At 44.3% G+C, this 26,326-nt stretch overlaps 1 protein-coding gene across 25 annotated transcripts in view; it reads right to left on the bottom strand.

The window, feature by feature from the left end:
- Window positions 1-26,326, bottom strand: part of MAMLD1 (mastermind like domain containing 1) — a 127,678-nt gene that overhangs the window by 55,755 nt on the left and 45,597 nt on the right. For all 25 annotated transcript variants that reach the window (XM_083486288.1, XM_083486284.1, XM_083486276.1 and 22 more), the window contains one exon: window positions 956-2,575. In XM_083486288.1, the coding sequence (XP_083342414.1) occupies window positions 956-2,575 (1,620 nt within the window). The remainder of the gene's footprint in view (window positions 1-955; window positions 2,576-26,326) is intronic.

Raw genomic sequence — 26,326 nt, 5'->3', positions numbered from 1 at the left:
ATTTTAAACCAAATTAGATCATAGCACAGTCATGAATATGGGAATAAAATGGGTATGAGTCTGCTGCTGTGATGGCAAACACGTTCGAGGGAGAGTGAGTGCCATTGTGCTGTAGAGAATTGTTGTGTTTTAAGGTAACACATAATGCAATGGGCATCTGTCATCATGGACCAGCCCAACCTCCACCCCAGCAATCCATATATTTAAAGAAAAATAAATGACGCTGTGATAAACAGCATGAATCCTCTTAGTCCTTTATATTTAGCCCTTTATATTTTTAATTGTCCCCTCCCCACTCCCCACCTGGCCCGGTGCACCACCTTGAATAGAATCACAGAATTGTAAGGTGGGAACAGTGGCGTAGCGTGGGTTGTCAGCACCCGGGGCAAAGCAAGTAATTTGCGCCCCTTAACCCGTGGATTTGCGCCCCTAACCCTAACCCCCAGATGTTGTGCCCGGTGCGGCCGGCCCCCCCTGCACCCCCCCACGCTATGCCACTGGGTGGGAAGACATCCCGATCCCACCCTCCACAATGCCGCCCCCTGCCATCCCTGGGTGGGCTTGAACCACCAACTTTCTGGTTAACAGCCGGATGCGCTAACCTGCGTAGCTTAAATAAAATCAGATTTCATACATGTTAAGAAATTAACTTTAAAAATAATAATAGAGAAATGGACAGCAACATAGCCCCCACTCCCCAAAAGACCCCATCAATTTAAATGCACACAGAGAGAGAGAGAGCGAGAGAGACAGACATACACCACCCCCAGTCACCCACCCCATCCTGAGTCAGGGCATCCTTGCAGGGTAGATGCAGTCAGAAATGCACAGTTAGACAGCAGGCACCCACGTAACACGGGGTAGAAGCAAAGAACATACTAACAGGTCCGCCACCGGTAGCTAAGGGCATATGGTATAGGAGTGCAGAACAAAAAGCAGAAGAAGACGTTTGTACCTGTCGAGGCCGCTGAACTGGAGCCTGGTGCATCATTTGTTGTTGTTGTTGTTGTTGCTGCTGCTGCTGCTGCTGCTGCATGACTTGGCTTTGGCTGCTGTTAACTTGCTGGTGCTGCTGAGAAGATTTTGGCGGTGGCGGGGGCACCGGCCCCGTTGCCTGCAGATAGTGCAGGAGCGTCTTCCTATGGGCTGTAGGGAAATTTATCTTCTGAGAAGCTGGAGTTTGGGGCTCAGAGCTGAAATGGGAGAGCGGCTTGGTGTTACTGAAGGAGAACTGGTCTTGGCTGCCCAGGTCGCTTTCGTTCATCAAGCCCGACTGCATGTTGTTGGAGGGCTGCTGCTGCATCATCATGCCCATACTTTTGGCCTGGGTTGCCGACATGGGTTTGTAGAGAGAGCCCTGCATGCTGGCTGAGCTGCTTGTGGAGGCGGCGCTTGGCATCATGGTGCCCTGAGGGCTGAAGGGCTGCTGGTGCAGAGCAGGGCTCGACAACTTCTCTGGCCTGTACGGTGGGGAGGGCCTGGTACTCTGTGGGCTTTTGATGCTGCTGCCGGATATGTTGGTCAGGATAGGATTTGGCGGGCTGAACGGCTGCTGGTTGAGAACTGGGCTGGAAAGCTTCTCGGAACCATAAGGAGGAGATGGACCACCGGACGGGTTGTTGCCAGATGTTATGCTGGAGAGCAGGGAGTTCTGAGGACTCTGAATGCTGCTCCCTGGCACACTGCTAGAGCTCATGCCAGACACCATGACATTCTGAGGGCTGAACGGCTGGTGGTGAGGGGACGACCCTTGTTGATAAGGAGGAGAGAGGCCTTGTGATGACATAGCAGGCCAACTGGAAGCTTGAGGCTTAGCAGTTGGACCTTGCTTGCTCGCAGCCAGTTGCTTTAGCTGCTGCGCATGCCAGTTGGTGCCAGGCATGCTGGGCATAGCTCCTTGGAGCATAGACTGAGCTTGGCTCTTGTTTGGTGCGTTGTTTGAAGAAACCGGTGAACCAATGTTCTTGATTTGGTTCGGAACCAGGTAGCTTGCGCCAGCTGATGAAGGCCTCATTTGAGGAGACCCCTGCGATAAGTCTTTGTTGGGCACATGGCTGTCGAATTGCGGGGTCTGCGGAGAGGCCCTTGGAGTGCTGCTGACGGATTGCTGCGGGTGGCATGGGCCACCAAGGGGATCTTTCTCCAAGATGTTGTCAAGGTCCAACTCGTTGGGAGAAGGATCAGGCATTTTCGTCAGCTCCTCCAGCAGATCTTGCAGCTCCTGATCCACAGCATGAATGTTTCCTGCTTTCTCATCAAAATGGCCACCTAAGGGCCCCTTCTGTGCTACTTCATTGTTAGGTGGCACTTGAAATGGAGAACCTATACCGCTACCACTCATGTGGTTGTTTTCAAGCAGCATTCCATGCCCTGCCACTCCCATAGAGGATGCACTGTGGCTGGTGGAGAATGGGGACTGCTGCATATCTGCGCACGAAACAGGATTGGCCCCATGTCCCATGGAAAGGGTGACATCGTCAAGACAGAGTCTCTTACTGTCGCTTGGAAAGCTGGCCTCAGGCATGGTGGTAGAGGTTGGAGAACCGTCATCGTCTAGCTTTCTCTTAATGGGTCCCTGCAACCGTAAGACAAAAACGTTTTTATTAACCTGACAGGGAATTCTAAACCTGCAAAGGAAATATTCTAAAAATAAATAAATATCAGGACAGATCAATTCAGGATTACCCAAAACATCCAGGCATAAGGCAAAGTTCCATTTAAACGATTCCCTCCTCAAAACCACCTTCAATTAAGTCCTTGTTTAGCTCCCAGCCTTCTTGATCTCCAAAAATGATCTAAGTATGCAGTTAGGTTCGGGTTTCCCATTGCTTCTCCCATTATCCTGCCCCTTTCATTTTCACCCTCTCAGCTTCTAAGGACTGCTAGCTGATTGAGGGCAGAGACCTATCTTTTGTTTCTTATACTATAAAACTCTGTATATTGTATTTTTATAACACATATTCTTAGAAATGTTTAGCATTTTCTGTCACGCTGTCATAATTAAGAGAGAACTCAGATCATTCATATAGATATGTTTATATATGGTCACATTTTAAAGATTTGGGTTCTCCTTTTATTATGGCAGCATGCTTTGTGTTCCCAGTGAACAAACCAACCACCCATTCTATAGAAAATTAATTTTTTGTTCAAACAATAGCAGGTTTGAATGAAAACATGGACCAAAGCTGGCAACGCATAGCCAGCAAGGGACATTAAGTCCATACTGAAGCAGCTCAACTATTTTACATTCCTTACAGGCAGAGCATTTGAAATAATCAGCATACTTTTTAAACCAGGGAAAACAAAACAGTCTCAGCTATTTAAACAGACTATAATCTTTCAAGCTACCTAACCAACAGATGTTTCCCGCCTGCTCAAAAACAGCAACTGACAGCTAAGGACTTAATTTATTTTAGCCATCCGCAATCCATACCAGTCAACCTGTTGTTACTTGGGGGGGGGGGAGGGTTGTAAATATTATATTAATTTATTAAACAAAAAATGTTAGCATAGCATAGATTTTATGAAAAGAAGGACCTCTGTAACAGAGCAATTTGGGAAAGCAGAAACCAGCAAGAGAAAAAGTAACCCCCTCCCCCCGCCATAGGATCTCAATATTATTAAAGCAGAATACAGTGATACCTCGGGTTACAAACACTTTGGGTTACAGACTCTGCTAACCCGGAAGTAGTACCTTGGGTTAAGAACTTTACCTCAGGATGAGAACAGAAATCGTGTGGTGGCAGCAGGAGGCCCCATTAGCTAAAGTGGTACCTCAGGTTAAGGACAGTTTCGGGTTAAGAACAGACCTCCAGAACGAATTAAGTTCGTAACCAGAGGTACCACTGTACAACATTTCAATCAGGGCCACTTGAGATGGCTTGTCAATCTCGTCAAAATGCAATTATCTGTGGCCCACCATGTTAATAAGCATGACCTAGGTGCCAACAGGATTAAATCATTTATTAATGCTGCTGCTTTGAGTTAAGGGTATTAAAATTATGCTCTTATTTATCAAGAGGGAGATAGTGCCTTTGGAAATTATCTAAAGATTGGCCATCACTTTTATAAAAAGAAGAGACTGTACTCAACGATATTCCGAAAGGAGGCAGGAAGGCTCTTTTAGCAACATAATCTACGTAGCACTTCAAAATGCTTTGTAGTCTTTATTAAGATTACCTTCTAAAAAGTCTGGCTGTTGGTGGGGGGTGTTATGTTTTAATTTATTTGTCATACAAAATAAAAAGTGATCTCTTACATTACACAATGTAAATTTAACCTTACTCCACAATCCTTCAACCTAGTTGCACCTTAAGATTCCACCTTAAGAAACATGGGCGTAATCAAGGGGGCCCAAATCAAGTAAAAGTCAGTTCCTGCTTTTGTTACACTTATGCATGTAGCATATCGTTGAAAGGTGTGAGCCATTCTCTGCAGAACATCAGAATTTAGGATACGGTGGTACCTTGGTTTAAGAACAGCTTAGTTTATGAGCAACTTGGATTAAGAACGCTGAAAACCTGGAAGTGAGTGTTTTGGTTTGTGAAATTTGCCTTGGAAGCAGAACATGTTCCGCTTCCTGTTGAGTCCCCCGCTGCTATGGGAAAGCACGCTTTGGTTTAAGAACGCTTTGGTATAAGAACGGACTTCGGAACAATTTAAGTTTGTAAACCAAGTTATCACTGTACTACAGCGGTGGGTCTAACTGGCCATCTCTCTTGCTCACGCAGCAATTGTACCCCTAGAGCAGTCATTCAGTACCTTGCGGAGAATAAGACCTGGCTAAAGTCTAGGGTGTCATGGGATTCAAGCAGATGGCTAGGACAGCTCAGAAGAGCCCTCACACATGTCCAATGGCAGACACCTGGCTGGAAAGCTCAAAGCCTGCCACCACTATATGGGAGACAGATTGACTGTTACTGTATTTTATGTTGAAAACTTTTAACAATAAATTGATATATATATTTAAGCCTCCTTATCAATCTGGAACAACTTTTTAAAATTTAGCCCCAAACTGGACTGATACGGATTAAATCAACCTTGCTAATTTGGAGCCCTTTGTGTGTCATCAACAGAACTCCCATGACAGAAGTCGGAGTCTAAAAAATCTGGTGGGCACCAACTTGGCAGAGGTACCAGGCAAAAACAATCCTTTTCAAGCAGGCAGTTGGCTGTCAACAATCTATGGCCTTATAAAACAGATGTGAGGGGTGTTTCGGTGTATTTTTTTTGTAAAGTCGTCTTGGGTTGCCTGCAGCAAGAAAAGTTTCTAATAAGTACAAAAGTATTGCATATTAGTCCTATGCTACAGATGGAGTATTCTAGAAATATCTCTCCCTCAATTGCTTGTTTTCGGGAGCAATGCTGTTTGGTACCCTTCCAGAATATATTTACAGGAGGAAGGCCAGAAACCAGCTTCCTCCGTCAGTCATTTTAACAACTCGAGGTTTTCCATGTACTGTAATGCTTATCCAAATCTTGCATTGGAAGAAAAGAAGTAATTGGGAAAGAGATACATACCCTTTTAACTACCAAGCCAAAAGGTGTTTAGGTATTTTTATATAGACAAATCACAAGCCTGGGCTCACAGATTGCGTTACACCAAACCAAACCATGGCTTAGCTTTGGGTAGCACAACAACAGCAGGATCGGGAGGGGGGAGTTTTGTTCAAGGTATCCATGCTTTGGCTTAGCATTACGCACAAACTGGGCCAATGAAATGCATAAGTGTGTTGTAACAGCATACACTATGCCACCGTTTTCCAAACTTGGGCCTCCATCTGTTTTTGGACTACAACTCCCATCATCCCTACCTAGCAGGACCAGTGGTCAGAGATGATGGGAAATGTAGTACAAAACAGCTGGAGATCTAAGTTTGGAAAAGCCTACACTATGCACACAAATTGCAACAGACCATAGCAGAATTTATTGGGCCCCTTCAAAATATGTTTTCTGGATACACCATAGCTCAGAGTAACTGGGGGTGATAGGTACAAGTCTCCCAAAAACAAAACCATCACTCTGTCCATTAGGCTACCCTAGTTTTTTAGAATTTGGTGCTACAGCTCTTCTGCAAGCATGTATGCCAAGGTAGAGGGTGTTTTTGCAAAAGAAAAAAATAGTTTATTTTAAAAGCAAAAAGCCTCCTACTTTAAGTAGGACACAGCAAAATAAACTGGTAAATAGTTTGTGAAGTGTTCTGTCATTTTGTGCTGGCTTGTAGGTTTATCTTGTGCTGATCTTTATGTAGCTAGTTGATACCATTTTTACAGAATTGATTTTATTGATTTAAAAGCTTGTAAACTGCCCTGAGAATTTGGCTGAGGAACGTAGGGACACAGGAAGCTGCCTTACACAAATTCAGACTACTGGTCTATATCTAGCTAATAATTGTCTACACCAGGGTTTCCCAAAGTTGGTTCTTCATCTGTCTTTGGACTATAACCATCATCCCTAGCTAGTTGGCCAGTGGTCAGAGATGATGGGAATTGTAGTTCAAAAACAGCTGGAGACCCCAAGTTTAGAAAATCCTGGTCTACACAGACCGGCAATGGCTCCACAAAATATCAGGTAGGGATCTCTCCCAGCCTGACATTGAGACACCAGTGATTGAACCTAGGAGCTAGCAGTTTGGATAATTGTGAAAAGAAGCACTTTATTACTGAAGTTGTTGCTGAAGTGAAATACTGCTGTTTGAAAGACTAGGAGCAGACCATCCCTTAATTTCTACCACTTCAGTGCAACCCAAGCATAAACCTGCACTTCATCCTTAATATTTATCTTGCTCTGAAAGAGTCATTTAAAGAGTGGAACTGACTGACTTTTCTTTTTAACGCTGGCAGGCTGCAAAAAGCAGAACAACATTAAGACAAGAAGCAGTTGCACCTCAACTGTCAGTGTGTTTCAGATCCCAGTGCAAATAAGCGATCTAGTCACCTCTGAAGACACTCTAGGATTAACACAGGTAGAGAAATTCCTGAGTCGTGAGTCTTGTTATGACTTGGTACAATTACTCCAAGGTGGATGTGAGTAAGAGAGAGGGGTACCTACCCTTTAAAAATAGCAGGGGTAAGTTAGGATTCTGTCCAGGGCCAGCTCACAGCTTAGTTTGTTTTGCAAAGCGGCTGTCAAAGCATTTGGAGAGAGGTGGAAGTCTCGGTTCCACTCTCTTATTGGCTTTTATCCCCATTTCTCACAAGTCTGCAGTTGACATTTTGTTCAAGCTTAGCCTAACCTTGCAGCAATCCAAAGAATATACAATATACATTTGAAAACTTAGCCGTCTTCTCTTATTCATCCCTTATCAGCGACTGCAGTGTTGCCGACATTTTTATTGCCTTATGTATTTGTACTACACTAAACAACAAAAGAGGTCTTCTCTCCTCCCTCTTAACAAGCAATGCCTAATCAGATCTGCCTTCCAGGATCACAACCTGCCTGTCAACATCACTTTGATCTGGGCTGATGTGACAGCAAGTTGAAGCTTACATTTGAAGAGCCCACTATCAGGCAGGTTAACAGCACTGAAAACATTCTCCTCGGTATCTGACAGGATGATCACCCCCCTCCCCACACGAGCTTGTAACTAGGCAGAACACTGCATCCTTCGAAACTGTTAATGATAGATGCCTTCTTAAATTATGACCATAGGCTGTGTCACTTCCTCCAGACTAATTCACATCCTGTCTTGCATAACAGCTACAAGAAGGCACATTTCTTCAGCAGGCAACCCCAGCTAGAACAGCCTCTAAGCTGTATGACACACAGGCAGAAAAGAAGCAAGTTGTTGCAGAGTGCATAGACAACTCCAATAGTGGCAGGCTAGAAAATGAGAACCTTTCATTTTCAAAACACATTTCAGAGCATTTTAGCATTAATATCTCAGGGTGAGTTTTAACTCCCTGCATCACTTTAAAATATATTGCAAAGATTCCAGCAGATGCAAACATATTTATTGTGTCAGTGCACGCAGAAGAAATGCAAAACGAATAGATGTGGGATCTTTTCACAGACTTCTGTTAAAGAATATAAAGGACTTCCACCGAAGTTGTCTTCAAGACCCACCTTTAATCTCAAACTACAACTCAAACTACGTTTCCAAATCTTCATCTTGTATATCAATAACCTCTATTATATTTGTCTTTAACTACCTTTCCCTCTTCCTCATTTCTTTTTTCAACCTCCCACCCCAAAGCCCCCAATGCAACAGTCTTTGCTAAGATCACCAAACACATTTGCTCATCTACTAACTGTCAGCAATCCAGACAAACCAAACAGGCACAACTCATAAACTGTGCAAAAGACGTGTTAGCAGTTTTTATTTTATTTTAGAGTTTTGTGTAACTAAAAAAAAAAGTCTGTGAAATGAGTTTGCCCATAAGACAAATTTTAAAATCCACAGTTGAGAAATATCTTTCTTTGGATAAAAGGTCTGCAAACTCCCAATTTCACTAAAAAGCCACACTCTAAAACAGACCCACCAGAAACCACCAATAAGCACAAAGTAGCATCGCAAAAAATGCATTTGACAAACATAGTTGTAAAGAACTAGACAACACTGTTTCCTCCCCGTAACATCTTCTTTGCAGAATATGCCTCTTAATTAGTCATCCGAAGACTTAACGGCAGCCACACTGGGCATATTGTTTAGTTGTAACTTTCACATTTCATTTACTGACAAGTGTTATTAACTTGACAGTTGAAGAAAGAACGGCTCTCCCCCCCCCCCCCCCCGCCTTTTTTTTTCTTCTTCTCCTATTTTCTCTAGCTGCAAAGCACAATTCTTTTATTTGTGGCTGTAAATCAAGATCAATCTCCAAACTCAATGCTTTCCCATCACCACTGCCTCACTTTACCTCTTTTCTAAATGCTTGTAGTAACATTTTATGTCACTTTCTTTTATAGTCTATTAATTTCAAAGTCCTCTGGCACTCTTTACAGTAATTTCTTAGACTACATTAATTTCTGTGATGCCACAATGTGGATATCCTCCATCAATAAATAAAAAATGGAGAGGTTTACATACACAAACACCCCAAATGGGATTTCTAAGGGGTCTGATCTTTTTTGACTCCCTAGGGAGCACCAAGGCTGTTTCTATACAGAGCCCTGGGAGGAACACATCTACCTGTGCATTGTATGCCCAAGTCCTCCACATGGAAAGAACAAGGAATCCTTAACATTGTGCTTTCCCAGCCGCCCACAGTTCATGTAAGAAGTTTACACGTTAAAACTGGACAGTTTTAAGCTTCTAATTATTTTTTATCTCTATGCTGTTGCTTGCTATCTTTGTATCTCCCGAAGGAGTTTTGCACTCTAAAACAACCACCACAGAAATAAATAGATTTCTTCAGTAAACCCTAGAACTTACCATCCTCTTGCCTGGCCATTTGCGCTTCATCTTTCCCAATTCTCTGAGGGCGTAAGAAGCCAAAAGCGACCTCAGCTTCTCTTGCCCAAAGTTACCGTCCATGCTCTAAGTCTGCACACCAAGAGAGCGAACTCGGCAGTGTTGGAAGCTTAAGTATGGGATTCCTCATTAATAAATTCTTTTCTTATCATCCTCTTTAGCTTAAACCATACGCCATAAACCATTCTTATCAAGGACTACTGTAAAAAAAATGTGAAAACATATAAACCTAACCAAAACATGTCCCGCTAGAACAAAACAAGGCTCTGCCTTGTCCAACATCCAGCATGTCATTATCTCCAGAAACCCCATACATAAAACGTGAAGGCCGCAGCCCAGTCTTGCTGATGTTCCACAGGAACTCAAATGAAGAAAAATCTGATTCCATCTATCCACCACAGCCGGTAGTTGGATATAGGTCCATCCATCATGAACTTTATTTCTCATCACCACTTTAACTTCTAACTCCCATTAGGTTGAGGGCTAACTTGCCCTAATGAGGTGGGGGTGAGTAATTTAATATCCTGGATCCCCCAAAAAACTGAAAGCAGTGACCCCAGTTGTGCCCAAGATTTCTGCCAAACCTTGGTGTCTCTGATACAGAGTTTTGGGCACTGGGCTGCAAAGGACAAAAGTGTCATGGGTCACTCTGCGCCCTATGATTGGCCATACACAGAGGGCATGCAGGAGGGTGCCAGAGAGGGCAGGGGATGCGGGGGAGTGCCTCAGAAAAGGAGAATGATGCTCAGGATCACCGCCAGGGGAAAGTGTCAGCCCTACACAAAAGTGTCCAGCCCTATACAAAGAGTGCCCTACACCAAATTGTCAGGATGAAACAGAAATGAGGGACCTGGAAGAGGGGACTGGGACCAGTGGAGCCTGGTCAAAGCAAGAAAACAGCCCAAACAGCCTCTTCCCCACTGCTGCTTTCACCTCAAGCCCAATAGGCAGGCAAGGAGAGAACAATGTTGTTTGTCTAACAGAAGGAGCAAGTGGCCGCCTGCATGTGGTCAGCAGCCTGGAGGGAATAAAAGCTAAACACAGGTGGCAAATGTCTGAGGAAATGTTCACAGCTGTGCTTTGCCAGGCACTGGTAGGCTGGAAGCACAGAGCATGTGGTCTCTGTATTTGTAGCTGACCCAGTTTGGGACCCACACTAATAGTAGTGTCCTATTTAAGGAGATGGGGTGTATGGGGTGTTACGGGAGGGATTATTGTTCTGGCTAATGTGTCCACCTTTGGTCTCCACCCTGCACTCAGCTCCCACCTGTGGCTCCTAGAAGCCGTCAGTGTGTGACAGTGGCCCAGTGGTGGCACATGTCTTTCTGGCATTGGGGGGGGGGGTGTGCCAGCGTGTGTGTGCCTGGGGCAACAGCCCATGCTGCACCTTTGCAGTGGCCTCACCCTGGGAATAGGAATAGCTTCACAACTGGCTGGCTCAAACAAGGTGAGGGCAGCCAGTGGGTCTCAAACCTTCAATGAGTTAGGGACTTCCCCTGCATATGAAGAGCAGGCAAGACCAAGAATGGGGCCAATTGTCTAGAAGGCAGTTTCTGCATGTGCTGTAGTGGGAAGTTGAGGGATTGTCAGCCTGGGAAGGTAGCCCATCTAGAAGGAGAACTCTGATCCCAAACCACTGCTGCCTTGTGGCCTTATTCATGAGAAGGCTCCCCCGTTCCCCTGCCTTGCAGGACATCTTCAAGAGAAGCAAAGGCTCAGGCACCATCCAACCATCTTAGGGACTCCTCTCTGGATCTGTACACAGGGTATACACACATCCAGAGAGGAGTCCCTAAGATGGTTGGATGGTGCCGTGTACGCCTCCTTCTGGCAACACCTGCAGCTGACCTGGTGCCAAACATCTTGCTCTGCTTTCCTTTGGACCACATCAGCAAGTCTGAGAGATGGGTCTTGTCATCTGGGCAGCCCAGGACCTCCATGCACACTGCCCAGGCTTGTGCGCTGGTTGAGGTCTACTTCGGTGCTGCTAACACCACAGCAGTCTGACTCTGCCCCTGGAGGCACACACTCCATTGTTTCTCTCATATATATATATATATAGAGAGAGAGAGAGAGAGAGAGAGTTTACAAAGAAAAGAAAAGAAAAGATCAAATATCTTTTTTTATCCAACATTATTCTAATCGTTCTCAAGACAGATGGATGCCAGCAACAATTTAAGGAGGGAAGAGGCAAGTCCCAAGTGTCAACACAACTCTCCAGGGTAGGCATAAGGAAGCACTGTAAGATGTCGGGAGTGCAGAGGTGAGCAGAACGACATTTGTTGGGTGAAGGGTCAGCAGAGACTATAGGAGCACTGGGGGATCATTGCACACTGAGAGAAAGCAAGGGCAAAGGGGAACGAAGTACAGTGGTACCTCAGGATGCGAATGGGATCCATTCCAGAGCCCCATTCGCATCCCGAATGGAATGCAAGACGCGGCAGCACGTCTGCGCGTGCATGGGTTGCATTTCGCCACTTCCGCACATGATATCATTTTGAGCGTCTGCGCATGCGCGAGCGGCGAAACCCGGAAGTAATGGCTCCCTTACTTGCGGGTTGCCACGGAGCACAATTCGAACGTGCTCAACCCGAAGCACATTCAACTTGAGGTATGACTGTACTGCTAAGAACATCCGGCTCCAGAACTAGGGGATGGGGTCAGGGGCTGGAACATTCTGGGACTTGACACAGGGTCTCCCAATCTCAGCCCTTCAGCAAAGGCCAACCTTGAAACAAAACGTTCTTGGTCTGGAATAGATAAAGTAGTGTGTCTGGAAAACAACACAGTTCTAGCCTTGATTGTTCTTGGGAAATCAATACTCCATGACGTTATGGTAGGTTATTTTGCAGCTTTCTTGACAGCTCAGAAAGCTGCAAATGTTGTAGCACCATTTGATGTTGCAGCCCCATTGGAATCAGCAGGAGCCATGAAATTAGCTGAGGTGGCATCTTACTTGCATGCTGAGTAGCCAGTGCATGTGTGTCCCAGGTAAATCCATTATACCGGCTGATATCTACAGATTCTAAAGCAGGGAAGTACAGACTGCTCTCCTTGACCAAAAAAAGGTTTCTCCTATCGTCAGCCATAACCCCCACATCTGGGCTAACAATCACATAGAGCCAGTAACCCAGGCACTAATATTTTAAACAACTCATATTGCAAGAGCAATCTTGACTCTGCAGGTAACAGTTAAAAAGGTTCCTTATTGCAGTTACTTTGGGTGCTTTGTGGAAATAGAGACTCAAAAAAGGAATTATTTCTTGCTACTCATAACTACATAAAAACCCAACAGTGTGAACCAAAAAATACATTTTACAAGCAAATGTAACTTCATCTTGTTCAAAGAGTAGCAGCTTCGGGAAGGAAACGTTTAGAATGGAGGTGCAGTAACCAAGGTGGAAGTGTTCACACAGCATATGGTTCATGAGATTTATTGTGAATGAGCAGATCACTCCCACTTTGCACCTCTCCTGAGCCAAGCAATCCTTGGCTAGGGCTGGCAAGGCTTCAGATCATGGTTTGGAGTGAAACAAACCATGGCTCCTTTTTGGACATAACACAAAGCCAATCCTAAGCAATTTGTTGCTTTCATTCACATGTGGTGGGGTGGGGGCGAGCAAAGCGAGAACAATATTCTCTCTTAGAGTATAAACTATTAACCATGTCTTACTGTGATGTGTCAACAAGCCCCTCTTAGCTCCTCTATGACCTTCCAAAGCCATTGCAAAGCAGCTGTCTGAATATTCCACAACAAGCCAAATTACACAAAAGCAGGATGGAGAACTTGCCAAGGAGCTCCAAACACAAATCAAGAAATTCACTGATATGTTCCAAAAGGCCTTTCATTGTTGTTGTTGTCTTTGTTGCCCTCACAAGAAGATACTTCAGACGTGTATTCTGAATCTTTTGTCGGCATGACTAGGAAGCTACCCTTCCATTTCTGATGCAGAGATTATGCCTAGAGCTGAATAAACAGCGTGCTAAAAGGTCAGACCATTTAAGCTGCACATACTTAGTTTAGGATGAAAGAACTGCTGTCGACTCTTAGTTATGACATTTCATCTCTACCCCCCCTCCCCAGGAATTCCTTTGTCCCCCTTGGAAGATTGGGAGGCCAATTCTGTTTCACACAAAACAATGAAAGTATCACTCTTTTAATGCAATTTTACTTACGTACATTAACTCATCACATCTGTCAACAAGTCTGAGGGTTCATCAAGGGACACAGAGGTTTGTTCACAAAGGGTTTAACCTAATATCAGAGGTGTTTGTGAGGATCAGCCTTAAGGTGTGTGTGTGTTTTTAAAGTGGGAGAAATCAAAATGAGCCGTTTTAATGGATGATTTCCCAAGATACCAGTTATCTCACCATGCCACATGATGGCTGAACACACATAGGAAAAAGCATGCGAACACACACACAAATATCAAACAGAGTGGCAATGGCTGCCATTTATTTCTGCCTATCTAGTATTATTCATTATATGTTTATGCTCAGTGAAGTACCCATTACATTCACTCCAAAGTAAAAAAACAGATCCAAATGCTGAACTGCTTGCATTAACATAGGAGCATGTGAAAGAGCAGTAAACTGAAAGCAGAGTTTGTTACTCGCCTTTTGCTGTTTACAGTGCTAACATCTGTGGTAACACTAAGGGCCACAGGTATAACATATTAATATTTATAAAGGGGGAACAAAGCTTAACAGTGAAATGCCCCCAACTTGGTAATTGCAAAGAACACTTAAATGTTGTCCTCATGACATTTGGCTCAAGAAAACGAGGCATTGAACCTATTTGCTCTAGTTGCAACACACTATGGATTGCATTGAGTAGCCATGGTCATGGAGCAAAGTCCTCTTTTTGGTAGGAGAGGCCTATCTCATTCCCAAATTGGAAGTTGCACCCCCAATTTACAGAGTACAAAGATTGCAGGTCATCATGCCCAAACCAACTCCTCATTATCTCAGTAAGTGGTCTGCATTGAAGGACAGGGCTCTGGGGCCTAAAATTGTTGACCAAACAAGAGCAACCAGTTTTAGAAGTTTGTGTCTTACCATCTCCCGACTTTCCCCTAATAAGCTCATGTGATTATTTTCTTCAACAGGCTTGGCTTAAGTTGGAAGCCAGAACATGTGCGGAAGAACCACAATGACATCACAGGTGAAGGCTTGGCTCAAGGAAGTTCCCCTTTCAGCATCTCATATTGTTTTCCTTTCAGAGAGCATTTCCTTATTTTTCAAAACCATTGTGCTCCGAGAAGGCAGTTCAGTGTAAAAGTGTCAAGCCACTTCCTCCCAGGCTTCCTTACTCATTTTGCACTAAAATATATCTAATCCAGGCCATCGTTCCTGAACAAAGGTGGGAGAAGATGATATTTTTAAAGTGTGCTAGTTTTTCGTGTTCCCACAGAGGTGACAATTCATGGGGAATGGTGGTTATTAATTTAAGGGAAGGCTATTCGTTTTAAGATCACTGTTTAGAATGGAAACAAAACACACAGAAAGTATTGGGAGGGGGAAGAGTAAGTCAGGATCCCACAGGCTACTCCATTGTCTCCCATGTAGTTGATTTTGTGCGGTGTAATATAATAATAATAATAATAATAATAATAATAATAATAATAATTTATTATTTATACCCCGCCCATCTGGCTGAGTCTCCCCAGCCACTCTGGGCGGCTTCAATCAAGTGTTGAAAACAATAGTGATTATAGCAGGGGTCAGCAATGTTTTTTGAGGCCGGGCAGTCCACTCCCCCGCAGACCTCTTGGTAGGCTGGAGCGTGCATGCCCGTGCGTGTGCTGAAGCATTTCCAGTGCTCTTCCAAGTCAGAAGAGCTCTGGAAATAGTGTGTGCGCATGCCCACGGGTGCTTTTACGTCCCGGAAGTGTGCCCGAAATAGTGTGTACGCACACGTACGGGAGCTCCTCTAGGCATGTGAACATGCTATTTCTGGCACACTTCCGGGACAGAAGTCGGTCCCCGCAGTGAGAAAAAAAAATGGTGCTGCAGGGGGGAAAGCTCAGAATTCCCACGCGAATCCACAGAACAGCCATGGGCCAGTTTCAGGAAGCTCATGGGCCGGAATCGGCCCATGGGCCTTAGGTTGTCGATCTCTGGGTTAGAGCATTGGACTAGGGTCAAGCAACACATGCCCTATAGCTAGACAGGCACAATGACTTTTTTAATAAAACGCACCCCAAATCTCTTCAAAAGCAGGATGGGTGAATCTTCTTTCCAGTTTGTGTCACCGAGCACCAATTTCTGCATTAGAATAAAAGAATCACAGAGTTGGAAGGGACCCTGAGGGTCATCTAGTCCAACCCCCTGCAATGCAGGAATCTTTTGCCCCATGTGGGGCTCAATTCCATGACCCTGAGATTAAGAGCCACATGCTCTACTGACTAAGCCATTAAGCTGCCATTTGTTCCCCACATTAAAAATCCTATTTTATGAATGTTAGGAGGAACCAGTGCTTTTCCCCCCCAGGGGGTACACAAGGGTACACGGTACTGGCACCTCTTTTTGTCATTGTTAAAAAGTGTGACACTTATTGTAACAACTTCATGGTGAGTACCAGCATCTCTTTTTCTAGGGGGGAAAGCACTGGGAAGAACTTAGGAATATAGGAAGCTCCTTCAAACTACATAGTTCTTTATGTATCCTTTCTCAAAACACACATTTTCAGAACTTATTTTGACACAGTTTTAGAGTCAAGAACTATATCTGAACATTTAGAAAGTGAGAAGGCCAGTTGGTAGCTTAGGCCTGGTCATCGCTTGAGTTCAGGCAGTACAGATCAGGTCAGTTCGCACAAAGGCTTCCTCAAACATTCCTACTCAAGGGCTATTCCCTGTAAAAAAAGAGTGCTACCATTTCTCCATCTCTGGTTTACAGAAAATGCATTAAAAGTACAGTACATGCCACCCAATCAGGAGCCCAAGCAAGTGGACTTCATATTGAGCAATGGTTCTTCACCATTTCTGCTGCCTCTCTTGCTTCTGAGGCAGGAGGCCTGAGGAGAATGGACCAAAAATATAAAAAGGGACAATATAGTGCAGCTACTTGTGTCAATTGCCACAGCATTTGTATCCCAAAATTTCATAATGAAAGCTCAGGAGAGAATACTTAGAGGAACTTTTCTGCTTGGCCTCACATCAACCATCTAAGGTAGGGTTGTCAAGAGATAAATGATTTGTGAGGTTCATATCAGAGTATGGATGTCAATGTAGGTCTCCCTGAACACAAATACAGCATACTACCCATCACCTCATGCCAGCTTAGTAATTGCCCTATTCTGATGCATCTTATTCATAATATTTGCTTGAAAACCAGATTTGCAAACCCCACCCCCCAAAGAAAACCCCTCCAACTCCTAAAAAGGCACCCGTGGTTCCTTCCTTCCTTTCCTAAATTGTTTATGGGAGGGGAGGTTATTAATATTCTTTCTTAAAAGGGTGCTGTATTGAGATGCAATTGCCACTACAGTGGTACCTTGATTTCTCAAATGCCTTGGTACTCAAACAACTTGGAACCCAAACACTGCAAACCTGGAAGTAAGTGTTCCGGAACGGATTATGTTTGAGAACTAAGGTACCACTGTAATGATTAATAGCATTAATGCACACTAGCAAGTTTAGAATTAGGAACCTAGTAATTTCCCATCATCCCTGATCCATCCAGGAGCAATGTTAGGCCTCTGGTCTCTTTCCAAAGGAAATTAAAATAATAATTCTGAAATGAGATTGGTCTTAACACAGACAGATAGAAATCAGCAGCGAGAGGTGTGGAAGCAAAACTGAAAAATACGACGTCTGCAACCCAGGACAAAGGACAGGCTGGATTGAATCTGCCCTGAAATTAGATGCCTCGTTAACTGCAGAGAGATGCACAACTACTCAAAATTTAAACTTCCTCTTTTCACTGGATTACAACTGTCATTACAAATCATGCAGATGAATGAATGCTTGAAAACGGCCCTTGTAGGTCTGTGATTTTGCTATGATGAATCAGATAATAAACGTGGGAGGCACGGGTGGTGTAATCTTTATATCAAGAACACATTTTCTGCAATGCATTGCGCTATTGTTCAATATGTAAAGTATACCACCACGCTGCTGTTCAGGAAAAATTGCTCCTGCCTTTCAATTGTAGAGAGGTATTTTATTAGAGATTTGCCCGATGGGTGATTCAGAAAACAAATATAAGCAAAGAGCTACATGGATATGGATTTTCTTGCTGCAAGCCAGGAGTGCTGCTGTTCAGAGGGATCCCTCACACAGAGATCCAGTGCCTGTTCCTGGCATCCCAAAGCCTGATCAATTATTTCTTTTGATTGCAAAGATTTCATCAGGCATTGCTTACAAGATTTCAAAACTACCACTGCAGGTTTAAGGACTACAAACATTGCAATTCCTTATTTAGAGGTCAGGCTGCAGCATATGCATGTCCACAATTCCAGCAACCCGTTACATCTCCCACCCCAGCCAGCCGCCAGTCAACATTTCATGGCCCCTGAAAATGTTCAGTCTTTGTTGGGCTCTTTTTTGCCACCGCCCCCCGCAAAAATACGTTTTTATATTTCTGAAAACCCTACGGTTCCTGCAAGCCCGCCAACACCTAGTTCTTGTCCCTGGGCACTGCTGTCCTTGCTGCGTAACCAAAACAATCACAGCGCAAATGCCAGAAATAGAGAGAGAACATTATTTGTTTCAGTTGATGGCCAATTTATCAGGAGTTATGCACCCAGAAGGGACGTGGATGGCGCTGTGGGTTAAACCACAGAGCCTAGGACTTGCCGATCAGAAGGCCAGCGGTTCGAATCCCCGTGACGGGGTGAGCTCCCGTTGCTCGGTCCCTGCTCCTGCCAACCTAGCAGTTCAAACGCACATCAAAGTGCAAGTAGATAAATAGGTACCGCTCTGGCGGGAAGGTAAACGGCGTTTCCGTGTGCTGCTCTGGTTTGCCAGAAGCGGCTTAGTCATGCTGGCCACATGACCCGGAAGCTGTACGCCGGCTCCCTCGGCCAGTAAAGCAAGATGAGCACTGCAACCCCAGAGTCGGCCACAACTGGACCTAATGGTCAGGGGTCCCTTTACCTTTACCTTGTTATGTACCTAGAAAGTACCAGTTTCTCCCAAATTGCAAGAGGCTGGGCTAGATGACCCTTGGATGCTTCCAGCTCTAAAATCCTGTGATTTCATAGTATGTCTTACAGGATTTGTTTTGACATTTGAATGTGGCCTTAAGATATGTTTTATCAGTGTAATCACTGGCCTTGGTGTTCCTCAAGTGCTTAAGTTGTTCTGATGCTGAACTGGGGCTGAACTGACAGCTGAGAGAATACCTCAGAATTCAAATGGAGTCCAAATACCTTAGTTATATGGAATCTTATGAGTATCGCCTGAATGGCATAGATTATTGAGAGTGTTTTAGAAAAATCTGGGGTTGGCTTTTACAGCCCAACTCTGCATTAAGGGATTCAGTATCCCTTAAGTCTGTGATAGGGCAGAGAAAATTGGATGGAGGCAAGGAAGATTGTTATTTTTTGTTGAAACAAAGCGCCGCCCCCCTTGCAAGGAGGTGAGAGACCAAGAACAAAGGTCTGCAAACCCCTTTAAAGACTTTTAAAATTCCTCACCCCTTAACCAAAGACCACCCAAAAAACATCCTACATACATCACAGAAGGAGGCAGTCTCCAACAGAAATATGACACGTGGCAACCCATGTTAGCAGTGTCATTTTTTGCTGATTTTAATTTTAAAAGGCTCCACAACTTTGCCAAAAGAAGCTCAACAACCCTAAGCATGATTCTTCTTTCCCGTCTGTCAAGATAATGTCTTACTGTTTGTATTACCTGGGCAGTCTGGCCATTCTTTCGAGATGGTAAATACTTCATTTTTTCTATATTCAAAACCTTATAATTCTTATAACAAAAGCTACCTCATTAGTTCAGATTTCGTTAACTGTTTTGAACCATTTAACAGCCATGGAATGATGTCCAATCAACAAAACATACAAAATATCTAGGTACCAACACAAACTTTTTAGGTGCCAAGGATTCTCCAAGACGGGGTATAACCATCACTGAATATTGTGCTATTTGCACAGTCATTTAATTAAGAAATCTATCTACCCTTGCATGCAGCCTGCTACCAGGAATTTTCTCTCTCTAAACCCTTTAGAAGTTAAAACAATTTTTCTTTCTTAAAAAAAAAATAAAAAATTCCCAGGCTCACTTCATTTACTGCAATTGTCCTTTATCAGAAGAGCCCTCTAAGTTATGTGAAATGACATTACCTCACTGCTCTAGGCTTTCCAATTCTCTGAACAGGAAGGAAACCAGCACACATCTCTTTAAGAGCCATTTCCTCTCTGCTCTATTAATTCTGGAGTCAAGCAAGCCACTCCTTTGTGCCATAGCAGAGCAAGATAGGAGCTGCTGCTAATACAATGGCTCTGTTTTTCATCTATTTGGTGTGGCAAGTGCTGCAGAATTCTCCTCTCCTCAAAGAGAATGCACCTTTCATTTCTCATCCGTCATTTAAAGCTCTTAAAGGGAATTCATAGAGGCAGACAGAGAATTTCTAAAGACCACAGTGTTTAATTTCTCAAGTGACAAGGACAGTAATTTTTCCTGTAAGACCAAAGGGAAACTGTCCTCCCAACCCCGGCTGTTTGCAAACACTCTGCAAAGGGCACTCTGTGCATGTTCAAAGACAACCTCTTTTTTATTAGCTGATCTCATTTTCCTAAGTATCACACTGAAAATAGGTTCTTTCCCAACATGTGCTGTGTTTCCATTTTAAAAGTCCTAGACGGACTTTTGGTTGGGGTTGTGGTGTGTCAGGAAATTGTTGTTAAAGAGAATTCTACACAAAGAAATTTTTTGATAACCATCATTTTTAAAGGCATCCAGATCCTGGCTTCCAGATTCCCTGCCCAGTTTGCACAATCTTATCCTTTTTATTGTTTTTTTTTTTAAGTTAAAAGGCAGGCATCCATACCACAAGGCCTCTCTTTGCAGTCAATATTCATAGAGCACAACGGTCTTGTGACTGGGACCCCATGTGGTCAGACTGCAAAAGCAACTTTCGGGCTATGTGAACTTGTGATTTTGCCACATGGAAAGAAAGAAAAACTATCTCCCATACTATATGAATATAATGGTGAATTTCCTCTGGTCATGTGAATCAGCCCCCTTGCTACATTACTGCTTGACGGACTTCGTTCCAACAGCGCATTTTCAAATATGCTTTCCCTGAACAAATTGTTGACTGATCTTTAGCAGGCTCGAAAAGTCAAAGGAAGTTCAGACTGAGTGTCCTAGCGTTGGCGCAAAGAGCTCTCCCTCCCTTTCTCCCCCCCCCCAGTTAAACGACAGAGGAAATACCACTTTGTCAGAGGTGGGGGGTGCACTGAACAGTAAATCATTAGTAGATCGGCCACCTTTCCGGCACACCCAACCCATTAGCCTGCAAACACGCTGAGAGACTGAACAGAACAGTCATCAACACTGTTACAAGTATAGGAGAGTAAAGGAGGATGGAAGGAATCGAGGGGGGGGGGGGAGAGGAATGCCTCCCTTGCAGCATGCATTCACAGAGTTGGAGTAGCTAGGGGTGTTTTCATTACATAGGTAGATAGATATTACCCTTTAGTGCTTTGGAGATGCCAAACTACTTAAGTAGCATGCATATGTGAGCACCTGGGGGCTCAGTCTCATAGGTACTTTCATTTCCTACAACGCTCCAATATAGCATCACCCAAGGCCACTGTGGTCAGTTTAAATGGTGGCTCCCAAGCAGCCAGCACTACTCAACACCAGAAGCTGCCTTATAACTGAGCCATCCTGTTATTCACCAAGCTCAGTACTATCTACATTAGGGCTGGGTGATATATATGTGTCATCCAAAACTGGTTTGAAGTCCATACTTTGATACCGGTTTTGTGATTTTTGGCCTGGCAATGTATCACGAATTATGATGGGTGTTGGTCTGGGTTATAGGTCATACAAAATGGGTTTGAAGTCCATATCATAATTTTTGACCTGGCAACATATTGCAAATCATGGGAGAAACTGTGAAGCCAGCCAATGCCTCTACATAGCTGTATCACTGTTTAAGACATTGTCATATATTGATATATCACAATGTTTAGGTTGTGAAAACCAGGTATCGCCCAGTCCTGGTCTGCACTTGACAGCAGTAGCTCTCCAGGTTTTCAGTCTCAGCCCTCTCTGAAGATGCTGCTGGAGAGTGAATGCAGAACCTTCTCCATGCAAACCACTGAGTTATAGCCATTCCCCAAGAGCACTGTTGCCAGGGCCATGGAAGGGGGTGAGGGTCCCCTCAAACCTGCAGCCAGTTTCAGAGCTTTAAATCACTGGCCCTGCTGTTTCTGCAGCTACACCCACAATATGCACCTTTTGAATGGAATAGCAAACAATAAAGGTGATGCACTCATTCTGGTTTTCATTGCCCAAGAGCCATAATAAAGAATGCCGCCCCACATTTCAGGCTCATATCTGCCTGCCCAACGCTGATATAAAGTACAAGAATAATCTCTTGCAGGATGTTCTTGGCCTGGTACCACAACCTCTCTCCTCATTTTTGATTCCAACTTCTCCGGAAAGAGGCAGCTTTTTAAAACACGTTTAAGGAAGTGGTCCCATGCCTTTCTCACACCACAGAAAAAGAGTTCCTGCTGCACGAGAGCTATTATGCTTGAAGGAATGGAGAAGCCCTCTGGGAAATGGTGGGAAGGAATCAGCATTCCATGGGGGATGAGAATCCAGAAGGGTGACAGGTACCTGATACCCGATCTCTGCTTAAACAAGATTTTAAAACAACACCCCCATGGCCCTGCTTAGCCAGCCAGCCAAGTGCAGCCTGCAAGGACTTGGATCCAGTTCAAGAAGGCTGCTTTGTGAAATTCTGGCAACGAGTGCAGGTGTCTGTTCTCCAAGGCAGAGGTGGCAGCAACCTGGCCCTTAATTGCAGGCAACTATTCTACTGTGCACTAAGCAGCAAAGGTAGTGAAAAGACTCTGTGCCAAACAAATTGCAAGAAACCACAAAATGAATAAAGAGCTGTCTGGGTGGAGTAGAGTGGGAGAGAGAGAAGGAAAAAAGCATATCTTTCTCGCTTAGAAAAAATCTTTATGATGCTGCTTGACTCCACTTCCCATAAGCCCCAGCCAGCCTGGCAATGGTCAGGGATGATGGAAGTTTTCACCTGGGAGGACAGAGGAAACTCCCATCATTGCTCTAAAGGTTTGAAATGTTGCTCTGAGCACATACAGACTACCACGGTTGCCCTTACACGAGGACCACAAGGAAGATTAAAACATGGAAGATTAAGGTGGATTGCTAGCACTTAAAAACAGTTTAGTTCCACTTGCAGCAAGGTTACTCCCTCAGTGCTGTGAAAAATTGAGCTATGTGTTGTGACAAAACGATTCTTTACAGTCTTTAGTTTATTCACATTGACAGCAGTTCCCTGTAAGGGAAGACACTGTTCCTGTTTTAAAGATTAAGCCAACATGACCATGACCACTGAGCTACTTTGGTTAGATTTTTCTCTCCTCACTCCAAATTAAAAATGTGCATATAAAAGAAGTTTCTCTTTTGAGATTAGCACATGCAAGGTAGAAGGAAAGCAAAGGCATTGGACTAGTTCTCTCTACCTTGGGAAAATACCCACACACCCCTCTTCACTCAAAGCATCAAATTAGTTTCAAGTTCAAGGAACTATTTAAACTGATACTTCACTTACAGCCGTGCCAAGTCAGAAGGATCTCAGCACATGCCTAAAGGGTTTCTGTAAAAGAAATGCCTTCTCAGTCTGGGCCAAAAACAGAATGAAGACCCCAGGAGAAAAGAGTGTTAAGTAACTGCTCTTCCACTTCATCTAGGTTAAAGACCAATTATTTACTAGGGAAACAAAGAATGTTGTGTGCATCTTCAAAAACTGCAGGGCTCCTTGAAGGAATATTAAGGAGAGAAAAGGGGGTGTGTGTGGAATTGCTAACAAATTGGGCAGCTCAGATGGGCGTCCAAGGCTTAACAGTTCATAATAAATGGTCAAATCTGTCTATGCTTAAAAGGCATCTTTTGCCAAAAACAAAATGGTAGATAAATAATTACATCTGTCTGCTTTTAAACACTTAAGCTCTAAAAATAGCTTATTAAAGCAAAGCAAAATAAAAGCAGGGGGGAGGGGGTCCTTAATCTAATATAGACTTGGATTGTAAATGTGCAGACTCCTTAGCCCCCACCCTCCTTTGAGGAAATAAAGACCCAAAACGTCCCTCCTTTAGCAGGACTGAATTCCTTTGCAATGTGACCTCAGACATGCTTCCCTCAGTCTTTATCTGCCGACACAGCAGAGCTGTTGACCTTTCACCAATGACCTGCGCAGTCAATAAACAGCCTACAACCTATTTGAATAGAAACATTCCAAGCAACGGTTTGCCTTTCTTTCCTTTTTTAAGTGTCCCCCAACTATTGCCTTTTTGTTGCTGTTGCTGTTTTTAACAATTTTCTCTCCTAAGATTCTGCTGGGCTTAAAAATGATGCAATGAAGCCCCGCCCCCCTACCCAGCACCAACAGCAAATCACAGTAAATCTTTTGCTCTGGGCTACAGGCAGCCCTCTGAAGACTGCAGAAGTTTCATTCAAAGAGAGCCTTGCTCCTTTAATGGCACTAAGGTAGGCTTTGCAGTGGTGCTTTTAAATATGCCCTTTCCATTTTAAACTGCTGGTCCCTGTCCATGGTTCCAATGAAGCATCACAATAATCCCATTTTTAGAGCTCGGTTTAGACTGCACAGCATACACACCACAGTTAACATCCTGTTCCTTATTTTTACAAATTTGTGTTAGCTTGCGACAAGCTAAATTTGTGTGCTGCTGAAAGTTTTTCACAGCTGTTTTATTTCATCTGTCCCGAAAGCAGAGAGCAGAAAACTCTGCACTGAAGTCCTTAAGCACCTTATGTTGCTGGGATATTTATTAATTTCTTGCACCTTTTCCACGAGGAGCTCAAGGTGGCATGCACGGTTTCCCCCTCCTCATTAAAATACCCACAACAACCCTGCAGGGTAAGTTAAACTGAGAGGCAGCCGCTACCTCAAGGTGACCCAGCGACCTCAAGGCTTAGCAGTGGATTTGAACTCTGGTCTGCTGGGTTCTAGTCTGACACTCTAACCAGTACAGCAGTAGGCAGGAATCAATACAGGTTGCATGCAGACCAAGAAGAATTGTCACACTTGACCAGACATCTGGGGGAGCAGAACAGTGGCAGTGGCCTGCCAAGCAGCAGGGAGGACATCACAAACATCTGGCTCGCATGCCCCACACAGAATCGTGTGACTCAGTAGAGGGTTTTCTGCATCCCTGCCAAACCACTGATCACAACAGACATGAGAAATAATTCTGCTTCAGATCCCAGATGTCACTCTCTTGAGTGACAATGCATGTTAATTAAGGAGTACACAAATGGAAAGCATGAGACAGCCACTTGGCTTTCATGAAAGACAACTAGGACAACTAAGTAGAACGCCCTGATTCAGAGGCAGTGCATCCCCTGACACAAACAGTGGTTGGGGGGGGCACTCAGGAATCAGCGGGCATGGACAGTGCCAGATTAAACTCTGCAGAGGCCACAGTAGGCAGTCCAAATCTCACCCCCACCCCTCATGTGTGTGTTCTAGTGGGATGGCATTGAACTAAGAAAAGCTCGATTGTAATTTCCTTCCAACATTTTCATCTGTTGTCATGGGGCCCGTAAGATGCCTGGGGCCCATAAGCCAGTGCCTATTTGGTAATCTGGCACTGGGCATAGAAACTGTCTCCCCCCCCCCAGTGGAAAAGAGGAGGGCAGACCCCTCTTCACCTCTATCAGGGAGAGATACTTCTTCCCAGCCTGCCATAGAGCTCTTTGGGGATCAACTTGGTCTACAATATGAAAAAGGCACACGGGGGGGGGGGCTCTCTCCACCCCATGTACCTTCCTTCCCATGCCTCCCCCCCCCCAGCTTGCCCAAGAGCTGTTTGGTGGACTAGGAGGAGCATGAGCTACATGAGGAGGAAGCAGCACAAGGGGTTACTCTCCCCAATGTGCCTTCCTTCCCACCACAATTGCACACCTGCAGTTTTGATAGCAGGGGAGAGAACCAAGAAGTGAGGAAGAAGAAAGGACTTTGACACCTTTGGTTCCATGGGCTCTAATGTTGCTCTGTAAATACGATGCCACGTGGCTTTTTCAAGTTGCATAATAGTATAATAGAGGTATTATATTGTAAGGGAGGAAGCATCCACTCTTCAGCTGCCGCCACACCCCTGCCTTTTAAATACTTCAATATTTTAACACCACTCAAAACCAAGGCAGACAGAAAGGAAGGAAAGACGGGAGAAACAAAACAATTCTAAAGGAGAAAAAAACCAGGTTCCCTTGCAGTGTTTACAGCTCAACTATTGCAGTGCTTTAGCTTGGTGGATGAGAAATTAGAAGTGAAAATGATTAGAGAGGAACTAAAAATAGATGTGACTGGTGCATATGCCTTGTTCAGTTTCAGAAGAGGAGAAACTATTAGAATAAAGGGAGTGGGGTGGAGAAAGAAAAGTGTAGCAGTCTATAGCTGGACCCAACTGCTTTGCTGGGAAACAATAGACCCTGAGGTTATACTTTGAACCAGGAGTGGGGAGGCTTTTGCCCTGATGTTCCTCAGGAACGTTTTAATTATTGTCCCCCAGGTATCTAAATGCATCGTTAGGGTTAGGGCAGCAGAAAAGCATAAACTGGGAAGCCCTTGGTTCAGAACTCATCTCTTAACTGCCCCATACGGTAATTAGAGGAGTGATCTATTTGACGGTGCTTCCATAATGGTTCAGTGAGATAAAGTGATTTATGT

Source organism: Podarcis liolepis (genome assembly GCF_965112155.1).
Source record: "Podarcis liolepis genome assembly, chromosome: Z".
Taxonomy (NCBI): Eukaryota; Metazoa; Chordata; class Lepidosauria; order Squamata; family Lacertidae; genus Podarcis; species Podarcis liolepis.
This window is presented reverse-complemented; position numbering and strand designations above follow the sequence as displayed.